This window comes from Anomaloglossus baeobatrachus, chromosome 1 (genome assembly GCF_048569485.1).
Source record: "Anomaloglossus baeobatrachus isolate aAnoBae1 chromosome 1, aAnoBae1.hap1, whole genome shotgun sequence".
Lineage (NCBI taxonomy): Eukaryota > Metazoa > Chordata > Amphibia > Anura > Aromobatidae > Anomaloglossus > Anomaloglossus baeobatrachus.
This window is the reverse complement of record NC_134353.1, coordinates 701,236,023-701,248,312: the sequence shown is the minus strand read 5'-3', so window position 1 is coordinate 701,248,312 and position 12,290 is coordinate 701,236,023. Positions and strand designations below refer to the sequence as shown.

The 12,290-nt window shown below is 44.2% G+C and overlaps 1 protein-coding gene across 2 annotated transcripts in view; it reads left to right on the top strand.

Moving 5' to 3' along the window:
- TANGO2 (transport and golgi organization 2 homolog) overlaps window positions 1–12,290 on the top strand; it is a 285,769-nt gene that overhangs the window by 140,446 nt on the left and 133,033 nt on the right. For both annotated transcript variants that reach the window (XM_075341767.1, XM_075341766.1), the window contains exon 5: window positions 8,221–8,335. In XM_075341767.1, the coding sequence (XP_075197882.1) occupies window positions 8,221–8,335 (115 nt within the window). The remainder of the gene's footprint in view (window positions 1–8,220; window positions 8,336–12,290) is intronic.

The window sequence follows — 12,290 nt, the reverse complement described above, 5'->3', positions numbered from 1 at the left end:
ACACCGAAAAAATCCTTTATTTGAAATAAAATACAAAAAGCCCCCTCTCTCACCACTTTATTAACCCCATAATCACCCCTGCAGTTCCGATGTAATCCACACGAGGTCCCACGGCAATTCAGCTCTGCTACATCTGAAGATCGCAACGAACAGCCATAGAACAGGACTGCCAACTGTGAGCTCCAGAGAATGAATGAGCCGCACGATCAGCGGTCACTTCACTCAGGTGATTCCTGGTCACAGCTGACGCTAACTGTGACCGGGAATAGTCTGAGTGAGGTCACTGCTGAATGCGCGGCTCACTCACTCTCTGTATAGACACTCAGATCGGGTTTGTGATTGGTTGCAGTCCAGTCAGATGCTGGGGGGCGCATCTGACTGCAACCAATCACAGATAAAAGCAGTGAATATGCAATGAGCGGGGAACTAGAGGAGCCGCGGAAGTCGGAGATTCGGTAAATACATTGCACCTGCTCTAATTCCCCTGTCCCCAGCACCATTTATGTGCCGGCCCGATACCCTGGATCAATTCCGGGTATCTAGTGAAAGGTGGACTCACAGGGTATCTGCGAGTCCACCTGTCACAAGGGTGAAAACCGTAGCAAAAGCGCTGAAAATAATTGACATTCTTTTCAGAACACAGCAAAACCAGAGGTATTTCACAAAACCGTCAGGAAAAAAATCCTGATGTTTGTGTGTGTGCATGAGATTTCACAAATCTCATAGACTTTGCAGGGATTGTAAAAAGCAGCTTTTTATTAGCATGGATTTGCATAAAACCAAGGCAAATCTGCAGCTAAAAAATGCCCAGTGTGATCATACTCGAATACAGGTGGACCATAAGCAAATTGTTTTATTTATTTATTTATTTTACACCACGATAGTGACCCGCAAACAGCGCCTGTGAGTGGTTGCAGTCACTGTCACACAGGCTAGGAACGTTTCTGACTGCAACCAATCACAGACACCAGTATGGCCAGTGGGTGAGGAAAGCAGTTCATATGTGATGAGCCTAATGTGCGGCACCGGAAGTGAATGTGCGACCTGGAAGCAGTTTGCCGCCATGACGGAGCCTTGGTAAGTATGAAGCGCTTGCTTCATTCTTATTTTCTTTATTATTCCTTTATTTATTTATTTTTTGTTTTAGTTTCCTGAGTGCCGGATCTGGATCAAACACCCGGAATCCCGGGCCCGGCACCCAGGTAGCTTTTGAAACTGGATCCAGACTTTTACAGTCCAGGTCCCCTCATCACTAAAAGCAACCCATAACTGTTTATAGTGCTGGCAGGAGGCACAGATTGTTACTACTTTTAAACAATCAGAAACTGTTTTGTTATTGGGACTGACAAATATGATAAACGATAACACATTTTTCATATTTCCAATATTAAGAGCATTTTGAAAATGATCCACATAGAGAACCATTAACTGGATATCATTTTCATGTAATGATCCAGCTATTATGCAGATCCCCAGAGAAACATTTTCAGCATATCATAAAACACTCTAAGTGATGCATCAAGAATTGATGGAAATCTATCAGAAGAAACGAGCGATTTATTAGCTGTATTATTTGTATGTGTTGACATTAACAAGGCATCAATAGAGTCTGTCAGGCATCAATCAGATCGGGTTATCTTGGACAAAGGCAATAAATTCAATTTATTTAATTGTTTAATGTCTAAAGTGTAGTTAAAAAGAAAATCTAATAATCTGTCAGATGAAATCAATTGCACTGACGGTAAACAAGACCTGAAAACTGGGCTTGCCTCTTATCAAATCAGAGGCTGAACTTTGGTGATCCTGTAGGAAGAGGCACGGAATGATCAGACCTGCTAACGTGCGGCATTCAGGGCTCATTACACTTGTGTGCTTTGGTGGTGGAGAACTGGTAACTGTCTGCAGGATGACAGGTGTATAATATATCAATAGAAGCCGCATTGTTCTTCACACAATCTCACTTTATTTGTCAGCTCTGACAAGTACGTTTATCCTAATCTGAGAAGCAATAAAAATAACAGTGCGTTTATCTGGGCAGCCATTTGATAAAGTGTTTGGATATTGGTTACATTAGTTTTACAACTTGAAAATACAACACCTTTCCATTTGTCAAATTTAGTGATTCATGGTTCTAGTATGTAGCTGGAAACCGCCGCTGAGATCACTGCAGACACTGTAGCAATGTCTTAAAGGATGATCACTTGTAATCACTTGTTTTTCATTCATGAAAAGTGTTTTAACCATTTTGCTGTAATGAGTTTTTGGGACAATTTTGAACTATAAAAATAAAGTCAAATCATTTTATGCCTCCATACTAATAAAAGGATAGGTCATTCAATATCATAGTCCTGGTGAAATCTCATTAGGGTGACCAAAGCATCTTTTTTCGGACAGTCTTTTCATGTGTATGGTGGTCTTTATGGAGGTTGTTTAACTCTTATGGGAATAAAAGGTTGGGTATGTTTAAATCCAACATGCTTGATCCTTCTTTTCCCTGAAATCTTTAGTCTGTTATGAGACAGGATTATAGATTATTATTATTTATTATTATAGTGCCATTTATTCCATGGCGCTTTACAAGTGAAAAGGGTATACATAAAAACTAGTAATCATTAACAGTATAAAACAGACTGGTACAGGAGGAGAGCGGACCCTGCCCGCAAGGGCTCACAGTCTACAGGGGATGGGTGAGGATACAGTAGGTGAGGATAGAGCTGGTTGCGCAGTGGTGTACTGGATTGAGGGTTATTGTAGGTTGTAGGCTTGTCGGAAGAGGTAGGTCTTCAGGTTCCTCTTGAAGCTTTTCACGGTAGGAGAGTCTGATATGCTGAGGTAGAGCGTTCCAGAGTATGGGGGAGGCACAGGAGAAATCTTGTAAGCGATTGTGGGAAGAGGAGATAAGAGAGGAGTAGAGAAGGAGATCTTGTGAGGATCTGAGGTTGCGTGCAGGTAGGTACTGGGAGACTAGGTCACAGATGTAAGGAGGAGACAGGTTGTGAATGGCTTTGTAGGTCATGGTTAATGTTTTGAACGGGAGTGTTTGAGCAATGGGAAGCCAGTGAAGGCATTGGCAGATGGCCAGGCTGGGGAATAGCGAGGGGAGAGGTGAATTAAGCGGGCCGCAGAGTTTAGGATAGACTGGAGGGTTGCACGAGTGTTGGAAGGGAGGCCACAGAGCAGGAGGTTGCAGTAGTCGAGGCGGGAGATTATGAGGGCATGTACTAATGTTTTTGCTGATTCTTGGTTAAGGAAAGCACGGATCCGGGAGGTATTATAGATGAGCGAACCCAACATGTAAAGTTCGAGGTTCGCACCGAACACTGGGCGTCCGGGGCTCGAGCCAACCCGATTACAGCCTTTTAAAAAAAAAAAGTCCATGTTCAGGTGCTGTTGATATGCTAACCACTCAGTCGAGCATCAGGGCACTCGTGTCACGATGTTCAAACGGCTGGTAAGACGTAGTACAGCATATTCCCCCTAGGTAGCAGCAGAGTGAAGGAGAGTCAAAGTAACACTGTAACAGAAAGCAGGCTGAAGTACAGCAGAGTAACTGCAGCAGGCAGTTCACAGGTGAACCACCAGGGGTAGTAGAGTAGTTAAGCAGTCAGGGTCTATCCAGGAAAGTCAAGTCACTGCAAAGGGAGGGTCAAAATCAGGTCAGAAAACCAAACCAAAGTCGGATGCCGGGAGATCAAGTATGCAGAGGGAAATGCAAAGGGCACAGTGAACAGAAGACAAGACTGGAGGATGAGGAGACACAAATACGGGAAGGAGGATGAACCAGGGTTGCTAAACAACTGACAGGAGCGGGAATTCGGGGACTGGGACAGACGGACAAACGGGGGAGGGTATAGGTCAGGGCACGGTAACAAGGAGTCAAATTAAACAGGAAATCTCACCAGAGCCAGTCACAGGCTGCAGAGCAAAACTATAACCAGCACAGGAATGCAAGTGCAGCGACCACATATAGTGTCTCCTGAAACCAGAACGAGACTGATGGGAGTTAACCCCTGACATGACCAGGCTCGGTCTGGTTAACTCTGGAGCAGAGAATACCGGTCCTAGATCATGACAACGCGGGTACACTCTGCTTGGCTCAGCCACTTGCAGTCTCTGAATTGCTCTCACTGGGGGTAAAACATTTTCGGATGTTGTGTGTAAACAACAAGACAAAAAAAATGCCCTCCCTCCCTCTTTTAGAAATTATTTTTTTATGGCTGGCTGTATGTGGGTAGACAACCGAATACACAATCATTGAATTCCCTTATACTCGAGTCGAGCCCACAAGTTCAGGTCCTCATTGACTTATATGGGTTCGGGGTCCAGGAACAAGTTCAGGTCAAGTCTGGGTCAAAAAACAAACATTTAACTAAAGTCCGGGCAAACACAAACATCCATGGGTCCGCTCATGGACACCACCATATGCGTTAGATGCTGCTTTGTCCCTCACAAATCACATTAATTCATTGTGTATTGACAACTTAACAAAATACCTCATTTCACCAGAAATGGTCAAACTGCCATATATCTAAGTTCCACATTCTTCCTGGGCTTTATATGTTACATAGTTACATAGTTACTTAGGTTGAAAAAAGACCTAGGTCCATCTAGTTCAACCTTCCTCCACCAGTTCTACATTTAGTCACTAAGTCATTTATAACCAACAATGTTTTGTGTACTGAGGAAATCATCCAGCCCCTTTTTAAAAGCTGTTATAGTATCTGCCATTACTACCTCTTGTGGTAGTGTATTCCACAGTCTGACCGCTCTAACTGTAAAGAACCCTTTCCTATATAGGTGTCGGAATCGCTTTTCTTCCACTCGCAGTGAGTGCCCCCTGGTCCTTAGTACTGTCTTTGGAAGAAATAAGTCATGTGCCAGTCCTTTATATTGACCACACATGTATTTATACATATAAAGGAGATCTCCTCTGAGACGTCTTTTTTCTAAGCTAAACATATCTAACTTTTTCAACCTGTCATCATATGGGAGGCCTTCCATTCCTTGTAATAGTCTAGTTGCCCGCCTTTGAACTGGCTCTAACTTCTGAATGTCCTTTTTAAAATGTGGAGCCCAAAACTGGATCCCGTATTCCAGATGTGGCCTTACAAGTGATTTATAGAGGGGTAACAATACGTTGGGATCACGGGATCTAATCTCTCTTTTTATACACCCTAAAATCTTGTTTGCTTTAGCAGCTGCTGCTTGACATTGAGTGCTGCTGCTCAGCTTATTTGTAATGAGAATACCCAAGTCCTTCTCCTGTTCTGTAGTCCCGAGTTTACTTCCATTTAATGTATACGCAGCTATAGGATTACTCCGTCCTAGGTGCATTACTTTACATTTATCAACATTAAATCTCATTTGCCAAGTATCTGCCCATTCTGACATCTTATCCAGATCTTTTTGTAATATTGTACTATCCAGGTCAGTTTTTAATATCCTACATAGTTTGGTGTCATCGGCAAAGACTGACACTGTACTATCAATCCCATCCACAAGGTCATTAATAAAGAGAGTAAAAAGAATCGGTCCAAGCACAGATCCCTGCGGCACCCCACTGCTGACTATAGCCCATTTAGAGAATGTACCATTTATGACTACTCTTTGTTTCCTATCTTTTAGCCAATTCCTTACCCAGTTGCATATTGTGTCCCCTAGTCCTTGCTTCTGGAGCTTTAGTATAAGGCTATTATGTGGTACAGTATCAAATGCCTTTGCAAAGTCCAAATAAATCACATCAGCTGCATTACCAATATCCAGGTTTGAACTTACCCCCTCATAGAACCCCAACAGGTTGGTTAGACACGACTTATCTTTCATGAATCCATGCTGTTTGTCAGTTATCATATTATTTTCTGCAATATATTTTTGCATGTCATCCCTTAAAATGCCCTCAAAAACTTTGCATACTACTGATGTCAGGCTTACTGGACGGTAGTTGCCTGGATCTACCCTCTTACCTTTCTTAAATATCGGTACCACATCAGCAATCCTCCAATCCTGAGGCACCAACCCTGTTACAAGTGAGTCTAAAAAGATGAGATACAGCGGTCTGTCGATTACGGAGCTCAATTCCCTCAATATTCGTGGATGAATGCCATCTGGCCCTGGCGATTTGTCAATGTTTAATTTACTCAGACGTAGGCGTACTTCATCTTGTGTTAAATTAAGTATATCGGGTGGTGGACTTTGATTTTTCACTTGTTGAATGCTCCCTGGTACAGTCAGTTCCTTGGTGAATACAGATGAGAAATGCCTATTTAATATCTCAGTCTTTTGTTTGTCCTCTATAACTAACTTGTTATTATATTTTAAGGGGCCGATACTATCCTTTGTTTTCCTTTTGGCATTAATGTATTTATAAAAGATTTTGGGATTTATTTTAATGTCATTGGCGATTTTTGTTTCAGTAGCTAATTTTGCTTGTTTGATTTCTTTTTTACATTTCCTATTGATATCTTTATACTCCTGCAATGCTATTTCTGTATTCTCAGCCTTTAAGATTTTAAATGCCCTTTGTTTTTGTTTTATTATACTTTGTACAGTCTTATTTATCCATAGTGGTTTCTTTTTATTCCTGGACATTTTATTACCAGAGGGTATACGTTTTTTACAGGACTCTAGTAGTATATCCTTAAACTTACCCCATTTATGTTCGGTATCCCCAGTTACCATGACTTTGTCCCAATCTACACATTTAAGCTCTTCCCTTAATTTGTTGAAATCAGCTTTCCTAAAATTCCAGGTTTTAGCATTCCCCCTTTGAAATATTCTATTGAATATTATGTTGAAGCTTACCATATTATGATCGCTGGTGCCCAAGTGCTCTCGGACCTGTAGATCTGAAATTGTATCCGGTCTATTTGACAGGACCAGATCTAGCAAATTATCTCCCCTGGTCGGTTCACCTACCATCTGAGAGAGGAAATGGTCTTGAATGGTAGATAAGAATTTACAGCTTTTAGCAGAACCAGAAGATTCTATGTCCCACTGAATGTCTGGATAGTTGAAATCCCCCATAATAAGAACCCGATTATTATTATTAGCTGCCTTTTCAATTTGTTCCAGCATTTCACCCTCTATTTGTTCAGGTATGTTAGGAGGCTTATAGCAAACTCCAATTAGCATTTTTCCATTATTCCCCTCCCCATGTACATTTACCCATACTGACTCTACATTGTTGCTGTTCCCCTCAATGTCATCATACAACACAGGTTTTAGGTTAGATTTAATAAATATACACACCCCACCACCTTTTTGGCCTTTCCTGTCCTTCCTAAATGTACTATAACCCTGTATGTTTGTCACCCAGTCATGGCTTTCATCCAGCCAGGTTTCCGTAATGCCCACCACATCATAATCCATGGTTGACATAAGAGTCTCCAATTCATTCATTTTGTTTGCAAGACTTCTTGCATTTGCCAGTAGACGTTTAATCCTATTAACACCTTTATTACTCCTAGCCTCCCTATGTTCCTTGTATGTCCCATCCCCCCCTAATCCTTCATTGACCCCTGCCGTCTCCCTGTCTCTATCTGCTCTATCTATCCCCTTATTTGCTCCACTACCCTCCCTCCCCCCCGATCCTAGTTTAAAAGCTCCTCCATCCGTCTGACCATTTTCTCCCCCAGCACAGCTGCACCTTCCCCATTGAGGTGCAGCCCGTCCCTACCGTAGAGCCTGTAGCCGACTGAGAAGTCGGCCCAGTTCTCCATGAACCCGAACCCTTCCTTCCTGCACCAATTTCTAAGCCACATATTTATCTCCCTAAGCTCCCGCTGTCTTTCTAGTGACGCTCGTGGCACCGGTAGTATTTCTGAAAACACCACCTTGGAGGTCCTGGACTTCAGCTTCTCTCCTAGTTCCCTGTAATCATTTTTAAGGACCTTCCACCTGCCTCTAACTTTGTCATTAGTACCAATGTGCACCACGACCGCTGGGTTTTCCCCAGCCCCACCCAGCAATCTGTCTATCCGATCCACAATATGCCGAACCCGAGCACCCGGCAGACAACACACTGTTCGGCATTCACGGTCTCGGCGACAGATGACCCTGTCTGTCCGCCTAATTATAGAGTCCCCTACCACCAACATCTGTCTGGGCTTTGCTGCACTCCTATTTCCCTCCTTCCTACAGCAGTTGTTTTCCTGGTATGTTTATGGCAAACATAAAATCCCAATAAATGGTAATTTTTTATTTTTGTTTTTCTCCACCTAGGTGCCCTTGTGGCCAACTTCCTGACATCTGATCTGGATAGCTTTTCATATTTAAAGAATATATCTGCTGAGGGACATCTTTATAATGCATTTAACCTGGTTGCAGGAGACTTCAAGTAAGTTCACTCAACTATCATGACATTTTGTCAGTATATCCTGTGCGCTTTTCTGAGGGGGGGTGATCATGATTTCTTGGGTAAGATGAATAGAACACAAAAAATGTAACTCCTACACCGAGGATTTCTGTTTTTTAAACTGTCATCAACCAACTTTGTTTTGATCTCTTTTGACCTTTTTATCTTTGGATTGAAGTTCTTTAAAGTGAATATGCAATCAGAAAATTACCTATTGTTTACATACTGAAAAAAATGGTTTTTTGTTAGATTTTATATATCATATATAGGAAATCAAATCCAAATCTATTAATTATCAAATTAATCTATTAATTACGGTATGTTAATTTATTTTTTTAAAACTTTTCATTTTCCCCTGACTGTTAATCGGGGTCTGGGTTGGTGTTGTAAAACATGGATGGAGATAGTCGATGGAATACAGTATTACTTGATTCTTAGACGTTGGAGGACCCAGAACCTAAGCTTCCACCCCCTTTCCCTATGTTTCTTCCCTCCGTCTCCCTAGCTTACTCATACTGATGCCTATTTTTATTTTTATCGCTCTTTTCCTTTCTTTCATGGCCTCTTAGGCTATGTGCCCACGTTGCGTATTTGCGTGCAGTTACGCTGCGTATTGCACTGCAGCGTAACTGCATGCGTTCTGCGTCCCCAGCACAATCTATGAAGATTGTGCATAATCCATGCGCACGTTGCGTTTTAGAACGCAGCGATTTGCATGCTGCCAAAACGCTGCATTCTAAAAAGCAAGATGTCACTTGTTTTGTGCGTTTTGGTTGCAATGTCAGTCTCTCTGTTTGTCTGTTGGTCTCTCTGTCTCCCTGTCGGTTGGTCTCCGTCTCTCTGTCGGTCTATCCCTCTCCCCCCTCTCTCATACTCACCGATCACTGACCGAACACTGGCGCGGCGCTGCACAGCTGTCACACTGCGGCGGCTTCTCCAGCTTTTGAAAATGCCGGGCGCTCATTATTCAATCTCGTATTCCCTGCTTCCCCCCGCCCACCGGCGCCTATGATTGGTTGCAGTCAGACACGCCCCCACGTTTAGTGACAGCTGTCTCTGTTACACGTCGTGGCTCTCTTATTGCAAGGAATGAGGTGGTCTCCCATTCCTTGTCTGCCACGAGCCCTCCTGCTCAGCAGCGCCAAAGGTCTGGGAGACTGCAGGAGTTGCCTTCTCAGAGACACAGCAGATGGGTGACACCTAGTGGTTCTCCTCTTGCAAGGAATGGAGCGGTCTCCCATCCCTTGCCTGCCACGAGCTCTCCTGCTCAGCATCACGGAGGCTCTGGGAAGTTGCGCAGTGTGCAAAAGAATAGATGCTCAGGGAAGCAGCAAGACTTCCCATGTCTCTGCACATTGTGAAACCGGGGATTCCGCCTTTATGACCCAGAGGCAGGAAGATGAGCATGTGCTCCACGTGACGTCTTCTGATTCGCTCACTGATATCACACAGCCCCATGACGAGGCTGGTGATGTGCTGAATCCTGACTGGCTGGGCCAGGACGTCACGAATCCTGATTGGGTCACGCCCGTCTCGCGCCCGCCCTTGGGTGGAGCTACACCTCCTTAAAAGCTCCCCCTGTCATCATGGCGGCACGCGACCGTCCTATGTTTGGATGTCTGGCAGCGTGCTGCCACGCCACTGCTCAGGCATTATTGTCTTTTGTGGGCTTGGCCCTTGCTGCTTAGGCAGCACCTGGTTTGCAGGCCGTGTTCCTGCCTTGCTGCTCCGGCAGTATCTCCTTCAGCAGGCCGTGTTCCTGCCTTGCTGCTCCGGCAGTATCTCCTTCGACAGGCCGTGTCCCTGTCCCAGGTGAGCTCCTCGAGTCTCCACCGGACTCACCTGGTTATTGAAAGCACACGTGTGTGGGCACCTCTGTGCTACCCTCGTGCCATATCTTGTGACTCCCGCTGGCACATCTGCGTAGGCACCTCTGTGCGTCCCCGTGCAACAGGTAAACCGATCGAGAAGCCCCGAGCCATACAACCCTCACGGGTTAGGGCGGACCGGTGTACATAGATCGTCTGTGACCTTCCAGACGATCACTAGTAGCAACCCGCTCACTCTTTCCTGACCATAGCAGCGGTCCCTTACACCGCACAGTGGACCTTGACCGGCGGAAGCTGTCCATTTCCCATCTTGGCATGCTTCCCCGGGTCCCCCTCGTAACATGTCTCACTGCATCCAATCACAGCCGCCGATGGGCGGTCTGTGTAGTGCAGTAAAATAAATAAATAAATAATTTAAAAAAAACTGCGTGCTGTTCCCCATAATTTTGATACCAGCCAAGATAAAGCCACACGGCTGAAGGCCGATATTCTCAGGATGGGGAGCTCCACGTAATGGGGAGCCCCCCAGCCTAAAAATATCATCCAGCAGCTGCCCGGAATTGCCGCATCGATTAGATGTGACAGTCCCGGGACTGTACCCGGCTCATCCAGAATTGCCCTGGTGCAGTGGCAATCTGGGTAATAAGGAGTTAATGGCAACAGCCCATAGCTGCCACTAAGTACTAGGTTAATCATTGCAGGCATCTATGAGACACCCCAATGATTAACCTGTAAGTGAAAGTAAATAAACACATACACCCAAAAAAATCCTTTATTTGAAATAAAAAACAAAAAAACAACCTCTTTCACCACTTTATTAAAATCCCCAAACACCCCTCCAGGTCCGGCGTAATCCTCACGAGGTCCCACGACGCATTCAGCTCTGCTACATGAAGCTGACAGGAGCGGCCGTAGAACACCGCTGCTCCTGTCAGCTCCACGCAGCAACTGAAGTGAGTCGCACTATCAGCGGAGACGTCACTCAGGTTACCCGCGGCCACAGGTCTCGGGTGGAGGACTCGAGCTAGCTGCGGGTAACCTGAGTGATGACACCGGTGATCGCGCAGCTCACTTCAGGAGATTTGCGGTCACCGGTGAGTCCTTTACCGGTGATCGCAAATCAAGCCGCGGTACACGCACAGAGCCACGCGATCACAATGAAGTTGGTGAAGTTCATTTGAGTTTAATCTGATTGCGTGGCTCTCTCTCACAGCCAGGCATGCTCTTTTTGACAGTCCGGTCCCACTCGGCTCTGCTGCAAGTCTATGGGGATGCAGCAGAGCCAAGTGGGACCGCACTGTCAGAAATGTGCATTCTGGATGTTTTTCCCATGGCAGAGCAAGCATCCAGAATGCATGAATTCTACAGGAATTCTGCAGTTACAATGCGTCTCAGAACGCAGCTTTTCAGCTGCGTTCTGAGACGCACATGCAGTGACTTGCACGCTGCGTAATAGAACATAGCCTTGCTTGTGTCTTTTTTCTTTACATATCTATTGCTAACTTCTTATAGATTTTTAGATTTCCAAAGAAATAACATTATCCGTTAGGTCAAAACTAGTACCTGGATACTATAAGGGTATATAGTCTGCTTAGCTCTATACCCATACACCGGTAGTCTTTGGAATCCCCTTCCTGTCATTAAACAACCCGAATGTTGCCATAAAATATTTGCAGTTGTTTTGTGGATATAATAGGGTTGTTTATCTCCCTGTGTTCTTGATGATAGTTCAGTATGACTTTTGCGTAATATTGCGCAATACTTTGTAATATTTGGTTTCTCTACTATTCGACTAATAGTTACTTTCATATCGGATATCCTGTTTTATATGTTTTGTTTGTTATGTCTTTCATAAAAATAGATTGAACATAAAACTTGTCATTTTCACTTTGGCCATTTAGCCTCATAATAGGCTGGAACTCTCTGTGCTGTAGAAATAATTTTCAGTAATCATCAGCATTGCCAACATAGTTTTCAAATTTTTTCAAGACAACTAGACCAAAATTCGTGCACACTTCAAATATTTTTTTACAGACATTGCTCGTACCTAGAAGAAAGAAGGAACATCCAGCTCTTCAGGCGAGGAAAGCCATGGTCTTTATTTTAGC